The following is a 15304-nucleotide window of genomic DNA, read 5'->3' on the forward strand; positions in this document are numbered from 1 at the left end:
TCCCGGTTATCACAAATTTGCCATTTCAACTGCGCTTGCGCACGGACTTAGCTTTTTGGGCTTTCTGTTTTACGATTTCGTGTTGCTTGTTTATATTTACCTGAGCGAGAGTCCCATCAAATTAATGAATGCGATTAGAATATTTTCAGAGCGACTTCGTGATATATTATATGAAACTACGGATATGAATAACTGATCATCTTAAGAGAAAAACGACACTTCAATATTTATTAGTTTGGAAATATTTATTTAACATAAATGTAAAACACGTTGTGTACTTCAAAAATGATTGGAATATTAGTACAGAAATCCGTCTTTTGCGGATATTTTACGTTAGACGTAAACAACTTAGTATTATACATTTTTATTTAGGTTGAGGGTTCGGCTTTGTATTAGAAGTGATGCTGAAATTCTAGTACGCTCTTCTGAGGTTAAAAATTTGGTCCTGAAAAAGGACAGACGATTCAGACACCGAATCCATTAATAATTAAGACGCAAAATTCAATCTTTACCGAGGCCTAAAAACTAAATCAGAAAAAACTTTGTGATTTCTAATTTTTATGTTTTGCCATCTCATATTTATTACCAAATTTAAAATGTTTGTAATTAATTTAGCAAGAGTTTTGAAATCAGCTACGTCCGCGCGCAAGCGCAGTTGAAATGGCAACCGGGGTAACCGGGATTTAACGTCGAGTTGTGCTGCATGCTTTTGGCTCCTTCTGACTTCTTTTTTTTTCAGAACACAACAATAGTGTTGCTCAGAAATACTGGGTCAGGCCAGAAGGTAAATGACGATAGTGTTGCATTCCAGCATTTGTGTAAGCTGTTTTTGAGCAGGGGTGCTCAGGGGGAAGGGGGATCATTGTGGAGGCTGCTCGATTGAAACTTTTAGTGAAGGGGGTATGTTTTGCTCTCACTTTGCGGAGTCTCGCTCTAGGGGGGTGGGTGCGTGCTGCGAAAAAATACCAACAGTAGGATTTTTTCTGTTCACCACTTGCGAATAGAAGCTATTTCATCCGTCACTACACCTTTCTTTCTAGCCACCATATTTTCTGAAAACCAGATAAGTAACTAAACAACAGAACGTTTTTTAAATTGCTATGAAGACATAAAAATCATCACTTTTACTGAAGTTAAGGTGCGCATATAGTTATTTTTTGGTGATTGCTTTAGACATTACGTTACAAGTTCTGGTTTATTAGTGCTCTTTTCTCATGCCGTTTAGCGTGAATAACAAATCTGCGAAGAAGATTTAAAGTTTATACAGAACTGTAAGAAACATTGAGAAATTAACTACACAATACAGAAATTCGAATTGAGAGGGAAAAAAAAGGAACACGAAAAAAAAAAAAAAGCTTTCAAAACTTGGCCGCAATCTTTGATTGCGAACACTATAATTTGTCAGAACAAATTGATATTTTTATTTTTAAAACTCGTTTTTCCCCTTGTCTAAATAGGCCACTCAATAACACGCTTCCGGCTACAAATTGATAAAACTTTGCCATGAACTAATTATAATGCAATTTCATGAATAAATTCATAAGCAATTTATTCATTGGCAACACTGCTGTGAAGTTCAAGGGCAATCATGCTATAAAAAGAACAGTCTGGAAAAGAACCGATAATAAATAGAAAAAGTAACGCCACTGAAAATGGTAAACAAAAAATCTCGCTCCTCAATACGTGGAAAGACTTTTCCATCGCCAAAAGTTTTCGGAACCCCGCCAATTGGCAGTTACTCAAAAAAGAAGGCGAGTTCTAACTGTAACTGCGCAACGCCGCAATGTCTGCGGCACTGGGAAATCGATGAGGTATCTAGGCGCAATGAAACTTCGAAACTGAGTACGAGTACTATTCACGAATGAAATTTTGGCATCTCTAAAAAGTCCCAAAAGAAAGTCTCTGGAACTTACCAGGGAATAATAAAAGTAGAAAACTTTGTTTATTTACCAAAGAAGACATTGACCTTCCCTACTATTTGTAAAGTTTATAGTCTGCTGTGCTTTTCATTTATTAAAAAAGTATAATAGATAGACGTACAAACTGTGTTTTTTGGGGGGCTCAAAAATACATGTAAAAAAAAGTTTTTCCTAGATAACAGGATACCCCTCAATATTTTTAGACCTGTGGATAGTAATATACAGGAAGAATTTTAGCTTCTTGTTTCAGCTGAAAGAGGGTCCCTTAAACATCAGCAGTATGGGGAGAGGGGTTAAAAAATGCATTAAACTTTAAAAACAATGCGACATATTATAATATATACTAGTTATATGCATATACATTGCAATAAAATAATTATTTATATTAAAAGAAAAACAGCTAGGGAAATTAAACATTTCTAAATTTGTGGCATTTTTTATGCTACGGCTAATGTTAAATTGAGAGTTCATTTAGCACCGTCTTAGAATTTTAGTAAGAAACTAAAACTTTTACAGCATAGTACTATTAGTAAGTCTTAAGACAATAGGGTTGTCCTGGACTCTAGCTGAAAAAAAGTGTTTTTGAACCACCCTAGGTGTTTAGTCAGTAGATGACATTTTTACTGTGCTACTAATGAACAGATTATTGTGATTGTGAATTTAGCTCTTTAAAACAAAGTGAGCTGAAACTATAGCACGTTACAGCAGTAAATTCGCTTTATTAGACTTCGTTTCCAACGGATGCGACTGTACATTATTTAAGCCTTTAGTACCTTTCCAATAAAATTCAAAAAAAAGAAAAAGAAAAATTAATTTGAATTTTGTCATCTTGAATTCAAATTGTGTTTTTCGCAATCACGAGTGTGTGTGTGTGTGTATGTAGGCGTGTGCGTTTGTGTGTGGGGGTATGTGTGTTTGTGTGTAGGGGGTATGTGTAGGGGGTATACTGTGTGTAGGCATGTGTGTTTGTGTATGTGTGCAAGCATGAGTGTGTGGGTAGTTGTGTGTATGAGTGTTTGTGTGCGTGGGGGCGGGATATGTGTATGTGTGTGTAGGCATATGTGTTTGTGTCTGTGTGCAGGCATGAATGTGTGGGTAGTTGTGTATGTGTATGTGTTTGTGTAGGTGTCTGAATGTATGCGTGTGTGTATGTGTGTGTGTGTGCGTGTTTGTGTGTGTGTGTGTGTAGTTGTGTATGTATGCGCGTGTGTATAGGCTATGAATGCAACCTGGAGACGGTTTTCGCTATAGGAGCAGCATCGTGAAGAGCCTGTCGACGGTGATGCTGCAGAGGGTGGCGGGGGGAAAATAAAAATAAAATCATAGGACATCAAAACAGTCAAATAAAAGCAATAAGCAATCGTGATTTCTCAAAAAAAAAAAAAAAAAAAAACTCACCGTGCGCTACGTTGTTGATGCAGTCGAGATACCTTTTGCCATTTTCGTCAAACATGTATTGTCCTTCTCCTCTTACTATTTTAAGAGGATCTTGCTCGAAAAATAGCTTGCACGATTCCCTGTAATAAAGAGTTACGTAAGTTTGGATGGCTGATAAAGCAAGGCAAAGAGGCATCAGAAAAAAATGTAATTGCTGTGAACTATTTCTTTTGTTACCTGGCGCTAATAAAGACATGCATAAAGGAAATTTAGAATTAAAAGCAAATGATATTGTTTTTACTTCCTTTTACAAAAAAGGAAGTATTGTATTCGCAAAAAAAATTTCACTCAAAAATCGGCCTTGATTTCCGTTTTGCTCGCCCCCGAATGAATATTGAGTTTTTTTTTTCGACCCGACCACACGTACATGTGTACCTAAAAACGTACAGACGCCCGAAATATCCATTTTGGTGTTTCCCGAGTTAATTACAACGAGTTTTCTCGTGACGTCTGTATGTACGTATGTATGTGCGTATGTGTGTATGTATGTCTCATAACTCAAGAACGGTATGTCCTAGAAAGTTGAAATTTGGTACGTAGACTCCTAGTGGGGTCTAGTTGTGCACCTCCCCTTTTGGTTGCATTTCGGGAGTTTCTAAAGGGGTCTCTTGCTCCTTTTTGGCGGGAAATCTTTGTTAATTTCGATGTAAACTCAAGTGGTGTTATAATTTGGCGGACACTTTGCGATATATCGCCTGTCTTTTGGTCGCCAAGTTTTCTCGCCAACTTGGCGACAAATTTCACGATTTTTTTAAAAATCTGGTTTTAATGTGGCCATTGTTGGTGATATTTAGAGAGTTAACTCTTGAATAACATTAAAACTGCAATAATGGAGAAATAACATTAAATAAATTTGGCTTTATGTACGGTTTTCTCAATTCAGTTTATAACTTATTTCTAGGTACAAATTCAAATAATTATGCTGTCGAAAAAAGCCACGTGAGTTCAAGAAAATGTGACGTTATTCGTCTTATAAATAGGATTCGAATGTTTTTGTTGAATCATTGAATTTTCTTGGGAAACTTGCACCATTAACAATAACAACTTAAACATTAATTATTTCGTATGTTTTAAATCCTTCAATACAGTTAAAAGTGTGTTTCGAAGCCTTAAATATCGTTTAAAGTAAACGTTTTTGAGTAATGGAGTAATTTATTATATTTAAAACCGTAAAGTATGTTTGAAAACCTGAAATGACGTTAAAAGTAAATGTCAGAGCGATAAAATAATTAACGATAGTCATGCATTTTTAGCGCTACATTTTTAGCTGATGCCTCTTGATATTTTATACATAACAAACAAATCAAAACAGAAACATTCCTGTCCTGCAAACATGTTGTAATGAAGAAGTACACATAGAAGTGCTGCCGAAAGATACATTTTCATTTGGATTTGGAGGGGAAGGCTAAAAAGGAAAATGGATCAACTTACTTCATGATTTTCGAGTGAAGAGATGTTCATTTAAAGGAAGACCAGGATGTTTTTTAAAAAAGAGTCTTCATAAAACATACGACAGCAAAGCGACATTTCGGAAAATTACTAATTTTAGCCGACGTTCTAAAACGTACATGAAATACATCGGAAAGGATGTTTGGATCTTTCCACTTGTTTTGCAGTTCGAAATGTGATTCCAAAACGTGAGATCTTTCCACTAGTTTTGCACTAGATCTCTGCCGCTCGTTTTGCAATAAGGAAGAGTAATTCGAATAACTATAGTCCTCATCACTCTTTTTGCAAAAGAGAAGAATGATTCGAAAATATTAGATCTCCCCAATTGTTTTCCAACAAAGAAGAATCATTCAAAAGCATTAGATCGTTCCACTCGTTTTTCAGAAGGGAAGAATGATGCGAAAAAAAAAATAAGATCTCTTCACTCGTTTTGCAGTCGGGAAGAATAATGGCAAAAAAAAAAAAAAAAAAATAGATCTCTCTACTCGTTTTTCAGCAGGAAAGAATGATTCGAATACAATAGCCCTCTTCACTCTCTTTGCAAAAGAGAAGAATGATTCGAAAATATTAGATCTCCCTAATTGTTTTCCAACAAAGAAGAATCATTCCAAAGCATTAGATCGTTCTACTCGTTTTTCAGAAGGGAAGAATGATGCAAAAAAAAAAAAAAAAAGATCTCTTCACTCGTTTTGCAGTGGGGAAGAATAATGGTAAAAAAATAGATCTCGCCACTCGTTTTACAGCAGGGAAGAACGATTCCAAAAAGAGATTATATCTCTCCACTCATTTTGCAGTAGGCAGGGAATGACGAATCACGTAATGGTGGTGCAGAGTTAGGGGATGGGGGGAAAGAAACATACAGGAACAGTACATGCATGCAGTTACTTTTCAACAATAAGAACACAAGATGAAAGGTGAAACATTACCTTCCCCTCGATGGACGAATAGAAGAAATGGTTATTCGGCCTGCGCGACATCGAATCACAGGCCGAGAAGATTAGAGGGGCAAGGATAATCGTTAAATTTAGTCCTTTTAATTTACACAAAAGCATGCTCTGGTCGCTGTCTTCTCTGTGGGACAGCGAAACGAAAGTTTATGGATTTTATGGTTATGTCACACTCGCAAAGGGAGTGTCCCATTGCGTTCTGGAGGATTAGGCTTCTTTCTTCATTGCGGCAAAGTGTGGGACACGTCTTCTCCGCCTAGAAAAAGGACTGAAAAAACGTTTGGCGATTAGTAAGGTTTCATACCGGGGCAGCCATCCAGAGGGTGGCTAAATACGCTAGAAAACACTGAAATATAGGTTACAGGCAAGAACAGTCACTCTTTTACAGGCAACACGCTCTTTACAGACATCCGTGGAGCAAGACTATCGCCTTTTGTCCTTCCATTTGAGGGAGGAGTGGTTAACGCATGATCCTGCTGGTTTGTTTTGGTGTTTGGGACTCCGTGGCAAGGCCGTAGCCAGGATATTTTTTCGGGGAGGGACATGGTCGGAGGCAAAAATGGTTCCAGACATATAATGGGGAAAAAATGGCGTTTAAAAATTATATTTATTACGTTGTTTGCAAAAATTAAACTGAAAAGTAATTACAAAATTAGTTTCTAATAATTATTTCGATTAACTACTTCAAAAATTTCGTAATGTATTTAGACTCGACAAAATAAGAGAACTAACTGCCTGCACTTATACGGTCTACAATACATGATACAGTGTTTATTACATGTCTACAATTACAAATGCACGCAACAGAGGCTTTTAGAAAAACTTTCGAGCAAGTTCGTGAAAATAGTTACAATTAAAAAGCAATCTACAATTGCCACCCGGAAAAAAAAATAATAAAATAAAAATGGTAGTTTTGATTTTGTAAATCTGTTGAGTATTGTTGAAGTATATATAACAAAAAATGTTTTTAAAATGTTATTTTGTAATAAAAGTCATTAACACTCTGGGAAAGAACCAAGGTGTAAAAAAGTTAGGACGTTTTGAATTTTTTTCGTTTAAATGTGTATGTGGGTGTGGAGGGGATGAGAAGGAGAAAGGGTCTGACTGGAAAGGAGATTTGTATAACAAGGTCAAGTGAAGGAGGAGTAGAGGGAAGAATTATGATCAGATATTCTTCGTTTCTTTATTTTTTAGAGAAAGGTTAAAATTTCGGGGTTTGAATTAACCCGACGGTCCCCACTTTGTCTACGGCCCTGCTCCGTGGAAACTAAAACTGCATAAATTTCTCTTTTTCTCCTTTTTTTTTTTAGTACAGCTCACATTATTTCATGTTTAGTGCTATTTTCCTAGGATTCGTGCACAATAGGTAAGCCTGTTTGATTGGGTTTCTTGTGCATGACATACTATTATTGCGTCTCATTAAACGCATATTGAAATTTCAGACTTGCATGACATTTATTGACCGAATTTATTGTTTACTAGTGGTAGCCGCACGGCTTTGCCCGTAATAGAAAAATTAAAAGGTCTTTTGGTTCGCCTGTATATTTACAAATAATGTATGGTGAATTTTCTCGCCAATTGGCTTGTACCCAAGTTACGGTTCCACGTTATGATAATTTCGTATCTCGCCAATTGGCTTGTGCTCATGTTACGGTTCCACGTTATAATAATTTCGTAATTTACTCGTCCATCTTATGATATTTTTGTTCTTAAAATTCGAATAGAAAAAGAACCACTTTTCCATCTCCAGCTCAGTCACTTTCCTATGCCGGGCTGATGAGTTGCCAATAAGCACGAAACTGCAGTCCTCGGCTGGAAATGACTGAGCTGGTGGTGTATTTCACGTATTTCTGCTTTAGCCCTGGCTAATGGGAGGTAATTTACTGAAAAAGATTAATATTTTAATATAGTCAAAAATATTACATTTGGTGGTATTTTTTTTAACTTATACATATTCAAATCCAGAGGTAAAGTTTCTGCCTTCTACTGACAGCCATTTGTAAGTGCTCTCTTTTATCCGGAACTTTCGATTTACCGAAGGAAGTTCAATCACGATCATGTCAGTTAATCGAGATTCTACTGTGTTCGTGTTCCCGTCCCCTCAAAATAATTACGCAAAATTAAATAATAATAATAATAAAGGGACCTAGAGCCCTTTATCTTTTAAATTATTTTAAGCCATTGTCAAAATTTATTCAGGTCTTCTTTCAGGAAATAAACTTCACTTTTGCTCTTTTTAAAGACTTTTTTTTTTCTCCTCTTTCCACTTTTTTTTTCAAAACTAAATGTTGATACTATGACTTTTTGGAAACAAAGTATAGTTGATTATTATGATTATACGTTTTTAAAGTTGTTTCAGTCTCTTTCGTATATTAAATTTTTCAAAATTGAAACATTTTCTAAAAATGAAACAGAAACTGCCATAATAAATATTCAGGTATTAAATTTCTCTAATAATCTCTTTTTAGAATTTTTATCTTACCACAATTTTATTATCGCCTGCTCATACAAAGTAATATTTTTCAAAAATTTTATTTTAATAATTTCAATTTTTTTTGGCATATTTAATATTATAATTTAAAAAAAATTTAGAAGACCCAGACCTCCTTCGCCAACGATATGAAATAAATTTTCTACTCTTTATTTAACACGAGTGGTACCCGCACGGTTTTGCCCTCTGTCGAAACTTAAAAGTTCTTTTGGTTCGCCTGTATATTTACAAATAATGTACGGTGCATTTCTCGCCAATTGGCTTGTACCCATGTTACGGTTCCATGTTATGATAACTTGGTAATTTACTCGTCCATCTTATGATAATTTTGCTCGGGAAAATGTTCTTAAAATTGGAATAGAAAAAGAGCAAACTCGAATTTTCGAAAAATTGCTTCGAGGTGCACACTTCCATGCCACAAACTAACTTTGTGCCAAATTTCATGAAAATCGGCCGTAAGATCTAGGCGCTATGCGCATCACATAGATCCAGACATCCAGACATCCTGACAGAGAGACTTTGAGCTTTATTATTAGTAAAGAAAAAAAAAGTGAGAGAGAGAGAGAGAGAGAGAAGTTCGCAATGTTGTACACAGCTTATTGCATCATTCAATCATTCTCACGTGTCTGCTTGTCTGTTTAGAAGCTACTTTAGGAATTTTTGAATATTGTAATACTCTATGAAATACGAAGGAGAGAAATGTCGTGATGTTGTGAAGTAGAGAGAGGAAGTTCTCGAACTTGGAGATATGTTATTTTGCTGCGATAAAGTTGTACTATTTTTAACAAAATAATCTATTTTGCATACTATTTCTGAAGTGGCTAAAAAGAACCAGCAAGACAGTTTAACCAGGCAGAGGGGTGCCCACAGGTTTTTTTTAAATTCAACTTTCATTTATTGAACTATTTTTAATTTAAATTATTTATTTTATTTTGTTTATATTTTCTTTCATTTATTTAGTTTGCGTGTATATGTGTGTGTATGTCATTGGCGTAGCACAGAACTTTTCTAATGAAATAATAATAATAATAATAATAATAACTAAAAATTAATTAATTAATTAATTAAAATATTTAAAAAATAAACAAAAAAAACAGATAAAAAACAAAAATTGGGAAGGCGGTTGAGAAAAAAATTTGACTTGGGGGGGGGGGGAGATTTGCACCATTGAACTTTGAGGGGGGGATGTACACTCTTGAACCAGGCTAATACCTTATCTTAAACGGATTGAATAATAATTACACAATATTTTAGGAGTGTTTCCTCCGCTTTATACCAAATAAAAAATACAATAAAACTATTAGACGGGTATTTTAAATAAGAGAAATTTTGACTTAAAGTTCCCAAAGCGATTGCATCTCTTATAATTATATCTCTCGCGAGATCTTGTAGAACATAGAATCAGTCAAGGTATTGCATGACCTCAAAAAGACGCTACAGATTTCGAACATTTCTCTCTATTCTATCTTTGATTCGTAATGGAAATAACGGAAAGACAAAAAATAGTTTCCTGACCTAGTGAAGAAAACAATTAATAACATTCGAATGGCTATGACGTCATCACCGACCGATTTCTTAAAGGCCGCGGGAACATTCCCTTAAAAGTGACCCTGTTTCGTCGAACTGCACGAGTAGTATATAACTTGATTTTTGAGTCCTGAAAAACCAGATTATGAGTGTATGTTTCAATGAATATTGAATTAGTTCCGTCAAATTGAAATATAATTGTTGCCCAAAATAAAAGACTTTCGGGTGATGCATTACCATGAGGTACTCTGAAAGGATATTTAGTTTTCGTTAAACAATTATGGAAAATACCATATAGCTCATGCCGCGTTGCTAAGAAAATAAATAAATAGGTAACTAAATGATAATTTCATCTAAAATTAAGTGGGAAAAAAACCGATACCAAGTTCAAAAAATCTTAGCAACCTAATCATTCATAAAGTTCATTACAAAAAAAAAAAAAAAATCAAATATTCGGTAATTTTTTTTTTTTTTTTTTTTTTTTTTCATGATTCCACAGCTACTAGTTCGCTTTTTTTTCCCCAGATTGAAACTTTTATGTATTGTTTTTCTACCTGACATTTCAGGGCTTCTTTCTTATTTGTTATTCAACTTTTAAATATTTTGTAAAATTTTATGTAAATCTTAAATTAAGTTTACTTAATTTTGTTTAATTCTATATATTTATGTTTTTATGCAGTTTTTCCTTTTACGCACAGCAAAAATATTAAGAAATTATAAAAAAAGATGTGTACTTATACAAACTCGCTGTTTTTTAAATTAAGTTTTAGATAACTCGAGTTATATTTGCTTATTTAGTTTCGATATACTGAAGAAAATATACCAAGGATATCTTGCTTTTTTGGAAAATGAGCACTGCAGTCTTATAGATATAATTTTCCTCAAATGACAACTCAACATTGTTTATTTTTTAAGTTATTTTATTTATTTAAACTCCACCAATCACCCCGTACTAACCCTGGTGAGGGTTTCACCGGATGTGGTGATTGGGGTGAACAGAACAAACAGTTCACGAGCGACACTGACTGGAACAATTTTGATATATACAGAAACCAATATAAAATCATTAAAAACTAGTATGTTGTGGCCATCACGAAACTTTCTTCTATATTTTTCCTTTTTCTGATCCCTCCCCATGCTTGACGAGGAAGCAATATTCAAAACAAAAACAAAATTACACATGCAAAAACTTGACGACTATCCCAGTGTCTGAATTATTGCAAAAGCAAAGCAAAGAGCGAAAATTGAAAGTTATTTTAAAAGCCTTGCTTGAATTAATTACAAATATTTTATTTGTTAACAAACATAAGATGGCAACAGTTAAAAATTTTAAATCATTGAGATAATATTTCCGATCATTTCCATTCAATTAAAATCACGAGAAATACGCAGACGACAATCTATTACGATTTATCTTTCTTATTGTTGCATTAATAAAGCTATTTTTATTCAAAAAAAAAAAAAAAATCAACACCTCTTGGAGCGATTGCCGTCAAAATTGAACCAAAGCCTGTTCACATATGGATTCACATATATTCCAAATTTCAACCAGAACGTAGCATTACTTCTTGAGATAGGGCACTCAAAATGGAAAAAAAGAACGGGTGATTGCGCTACCCCCCTTTTAGCTGTTGACACAAAAATAAAATCAGTTCTTATACCCACTAAGGGCTACTTGCCGATAAATTTTTCTTTCATTCCGTTCATTATTTCTTGAGATACAGCAGTCACAATTGACGACAAAAAACGTTCTACAGCTCAACCCCCGTTTGAGTTATTGACACCAAAATTGAATCAGCACCTGTTCTTGTTAATACCAACATATGGACCAAATTTTGTTTGATTCCGCCAGTAACTTCCTGAGGAATAGCAAGCACGCGTAACTCGAAAAACGTCCCATTGCTCCACCCCCCTTGGAGGAATTCGCGCCAAAAACTAATGGGCACAAGTTCACATAGGGGCACATATGTGTACTAAATTTCGTTCGATTTCATGCGGTAGTTTTTGTTGTAGAGCGGCCACAAAAAACTGGTCACACACAGACGTGACACACATACATACACACACACATACATACATACACACACACATACACACAGACAGACAGACATTTTCCAAAAATGGTCGAAATGGACTCAGCACACCTCAAAACGTTCGAATCCGTCAAAATTCGAAATTCGAAAATTTGCACGAATCCAATACTTTCTTCTATATATTAGATATAGAAGAAAGTAAAAATGAATAAATTATACAAGTGAAGAAGTTGAATAATACTTGGATGACTGGAAAATGCAATGTAAACGGCAATTTTGAAATTTGTAAGGGGAGTTGTGTTTTGGAGGAGTGAAACATACGAAAAGAGTAATAGACCGGAATATTGATCGATTCGATTAAAAAAAACCTTTTTGAGGGTTAAATGGTAGATGGCAGACAAAGAAGATATGAGTACTGTTTTGATTTTTAACATGTAGCATTTACGACATTTGAAATTTTGAAATTAAATATAAACTTTTTAACTCATATTAAAAACTCTAATAGCTTTTCTCCCCATTTTTTACGATGCAAAATTTTTATTTAAAATACAAATCATGAAAGTAATATTCTCTGGGTGAGGGTTGTTTCTTAATTTGTAACCCGTGAAATACGCTTGTAGGTGCGTTGAAAGTAACTTTGCATAAAATGGAGTTATATAAATTTAGTTTTACTTTATAAATGATTCGTTTATAAACAATGTTAAAATTTATTTTTCATGACGTTATCAACAAAGCTTTTAAATTTCAAAGCCTCCATTTATTACTAGTAGATGAATTTTAACATAATCGCTTTTATATTTTATTTAAAACTTATTTTAGACATTTTTTTCGTACTTTTTCAAAGATAATTTTTCAAACGCATTCTGTGTCTTTTGAGTTTTAGTGCAAGATTACATGAATGAAAATTTAGTATTAAACAGTTACAGAATAACTGGGGGTGCTCGGGAGAGAAAAAAACTGCGTAAAATAACTTCAAATGCTGATAAAATTTATAAAAACAGGTAAGAATTATCAATGTGAAACGAAATACTATAACTAAGTTTATGTCCCTGGAAAAAAATGAATAAGAAAGAATGCGAATTTTCCAATGTATTTAAGAAGAGTGTTTTATAAAAAAAATTAGTTCCATATTTTCGCTTCTCACAGTATCCGGATTACAAAGTGGTTTGAAAGAAACTTAGTTATCATATTTTCAACTAAAATCTCCGTTTAATACAGTGAAGTCTCTTAAAACGAAATCGCTTGGTTCTGGTTAAAACACTCACTGTAAAGAAAATTTCGTTACAAGATTTGCTGTTTTTACAATTTTTTAAGTAAAAATTATATTTTTTAGCGAGTATCACAAATTTAAAAGAAAATAAAATTATGAATACCATTTAAAAATGAAATAACAAATAATTAAAAAAATGTATTAATTTTATTGAAAAATAAAATACTCAAATGGGATAATAGCTCCCCAATTTAGATCAAAAATGACTCGTAAGCATTTATGTTTAATTTAATTGGGAAAATTTTGGTATTTTAAATTGCTTTGAATTTCGTAGCGTGCGATTTTAATTTAAAAAATTGCCATTTAAAAAACTCAACTTAAAATGAAGTTAAGCACATTTTCCTATATTTGGAAATCTTTCTGAGTAATTGAAACATTTAAAGCGAATTTTTAGATGATTGTACAGAAATTAGCATTTTCTTTTTCTTCAAAAATTATAAAATTACATTGAAACGATGTACAATAGCCGAGCTTCGTGAGTTCACATGAAAATTTATTTTAAGAAAAAAAAAATCTATCGAAAAATAACCAGTTCATTATTTGAAGATTATTTAAAATTTCGAGAAAATTCGCTGAAAGGAGACTTTGTGGCAATGTACAGAGTACATCTTTTGCCTCGCTTCGCAAACTAGCGCATACCCTGTGATTTTTAATGAATTTTACATTGTAATCTTATTTTAATATTTTTTGAAATATCACTCCTCAATATCTGATAAGCATATACGTCATTTTAAAATGTAACTATTAACATTAAAATTTTCCTATGATTTCTAAACTTAAAAGTTTACTGACGAATATGCCATTCGTCCTGCTTGTATGGAGTGTATTTTCAGAAAAATAAAAAATCTGATTGTCATTTCCTTACACCGTTTGTCCTTATAGCCTGCCGACTCTCCTCCTTCTGCCTATAGCTTAATACCCTTTTTTCTTAATATCTTTCTACATTTTAATTTGAGTTACCCATCCATCTTTTCTCTAAAGTTTCGGCGCGTTTTCTCTTATTTTTTAATTTATGTATAATATAAATTCTACTATTCTTACACCTTCTACAGCACTAGGTAAGGGGAACTGTATTTCTTTTAACTTTTCACAACACAGCATTTTAAAACCATAAGATACAATTTTGGCATGTCACGACCGTCATGGAGTATTTCGAGAGAAAAAAAGAGCAAAGTTGAAATTAAACTGAGGACAGTGCACGCAAAAATGTACTTTCAGATATCAGTATTTTAATTTGAAATAAATGTCATTAGAGAAACCATAAAATTTTTTCTTCACCAATGGAAAGAATTGACGAAAGGCTTGCTCCTTTCTCATCTAATAATCATAATTTATGCACACATGACGAATTTAGCATTCGGACAAACCACAAACGTTTCACAGATGAATAACTAAAACACTTTCTTTAACAAAATTAACATTATCGAATGACATAAAAATAAACACACAAAGTATTCCATTTTTTAAACATCGCTCATACAAAACTAATGAATATTAATGAATTAAAATAAAGCAATGAAATAAATTACGGATCAAAACATACCCAATATAAGTTTTGCGAAGTCTCAAAGTTTCCTCTCTCGGAATTTTTTCTAGCGGACCGACCGACATTTTTAGAAATTGGAAAATATTAGGATAATTATTAAGAGGTAGAATAATATTTTGAAGTTAAAGTACAAGTTATCGTGTTCGAAGGTGCTCCCTATTTATAGCGCGGCTACTCTGACCGGGGTTGCCAAATGGATAAAGTAGCCTGGCGACACCTGGCGATAGCAGGAGCGATAAATGTCAGCCAAGATTGGGAGTACGTCAAATTCATCTTAGATAAGGGACACTTAGAATAGCAGATTAGGTTTTGTTTGGGGGGGGGGAGGAGGGATCAAAGGGCATGACTTAGCTGGGAATTTAGTAATCCTAGGCAAATAGTTCTCTCTTCTTTAACTTGAAATTCCCACTGGAAAGTTTCGTCACCGCATTTTGAGCATATTTCACATAAACTGGGCAGTAGTCAGAATTCTAGGAATTCTATTTCGCTTACAGTATGTTCCCATACTCTATCGGTTAGTTTAAAAAATAGTTCTCAGCAAAAAAAAAAAAAAATGTTTCACAGAAAGAAAGAAAAATACGTGCAAAAGAGACACAAATTTTTGTTCGATTAAAAAAGAAAAAAACATTAAGAGACATGTACTGCCAATAATTGTAATACGTTAGTTATTTTAACAAGTATGTTT

General features: G+C 33.6%; 1 protein-coding gene across 2 annotated transcripts in view; it reads right to left on the reverse strand.

Moving 5' to 3' along the window:
- LOC129227043 (ethanolamine-phosphate phospho-lyase-like) overlaps positions 1-14701 on the reverse strand; it is a 37067-nt gene extending 22366 nt beyond the window's left edge. The window contains exons 1-2 of one of the 2 annotated variants that reach the window (XM_054861681.1): positions 14617-14701; positions 3318-3436 (exon numbers count right to left, since the gene is read on the reverse strand). In XM_054861681.1, the coding sequence (XP_054717656.1) occupies positions 3318-3436; positions 14617-14684 (187 nt within the window). In that variant the 5' untranslated portion in view covers positions 14685-14701. Of the gene's footprint in view, positions 1-3317; positions 3992-14616 lie in introns of those variants that run through there. The other variant, XM_054861680.1, reaches the window with a different exon arrangement.
- Between the last annotated feature and the right edge of the window lie 603 nt (positions 14702-15304).

This window comes from Uloborus diversus, chromosome 7 (genome assembly GCF_026930045.1).
Source record: "Uloborus diversus isolate 005 chromosome 7, Udiv.v.3.1, whole genome shotgun sequence".
Classification (NCBI taxonomy): Eukaryota; Metazoa; Arthropoda; class Arachnida; order Araneae; family Uloboridae; genus Uloborus; species Uloborus diversus.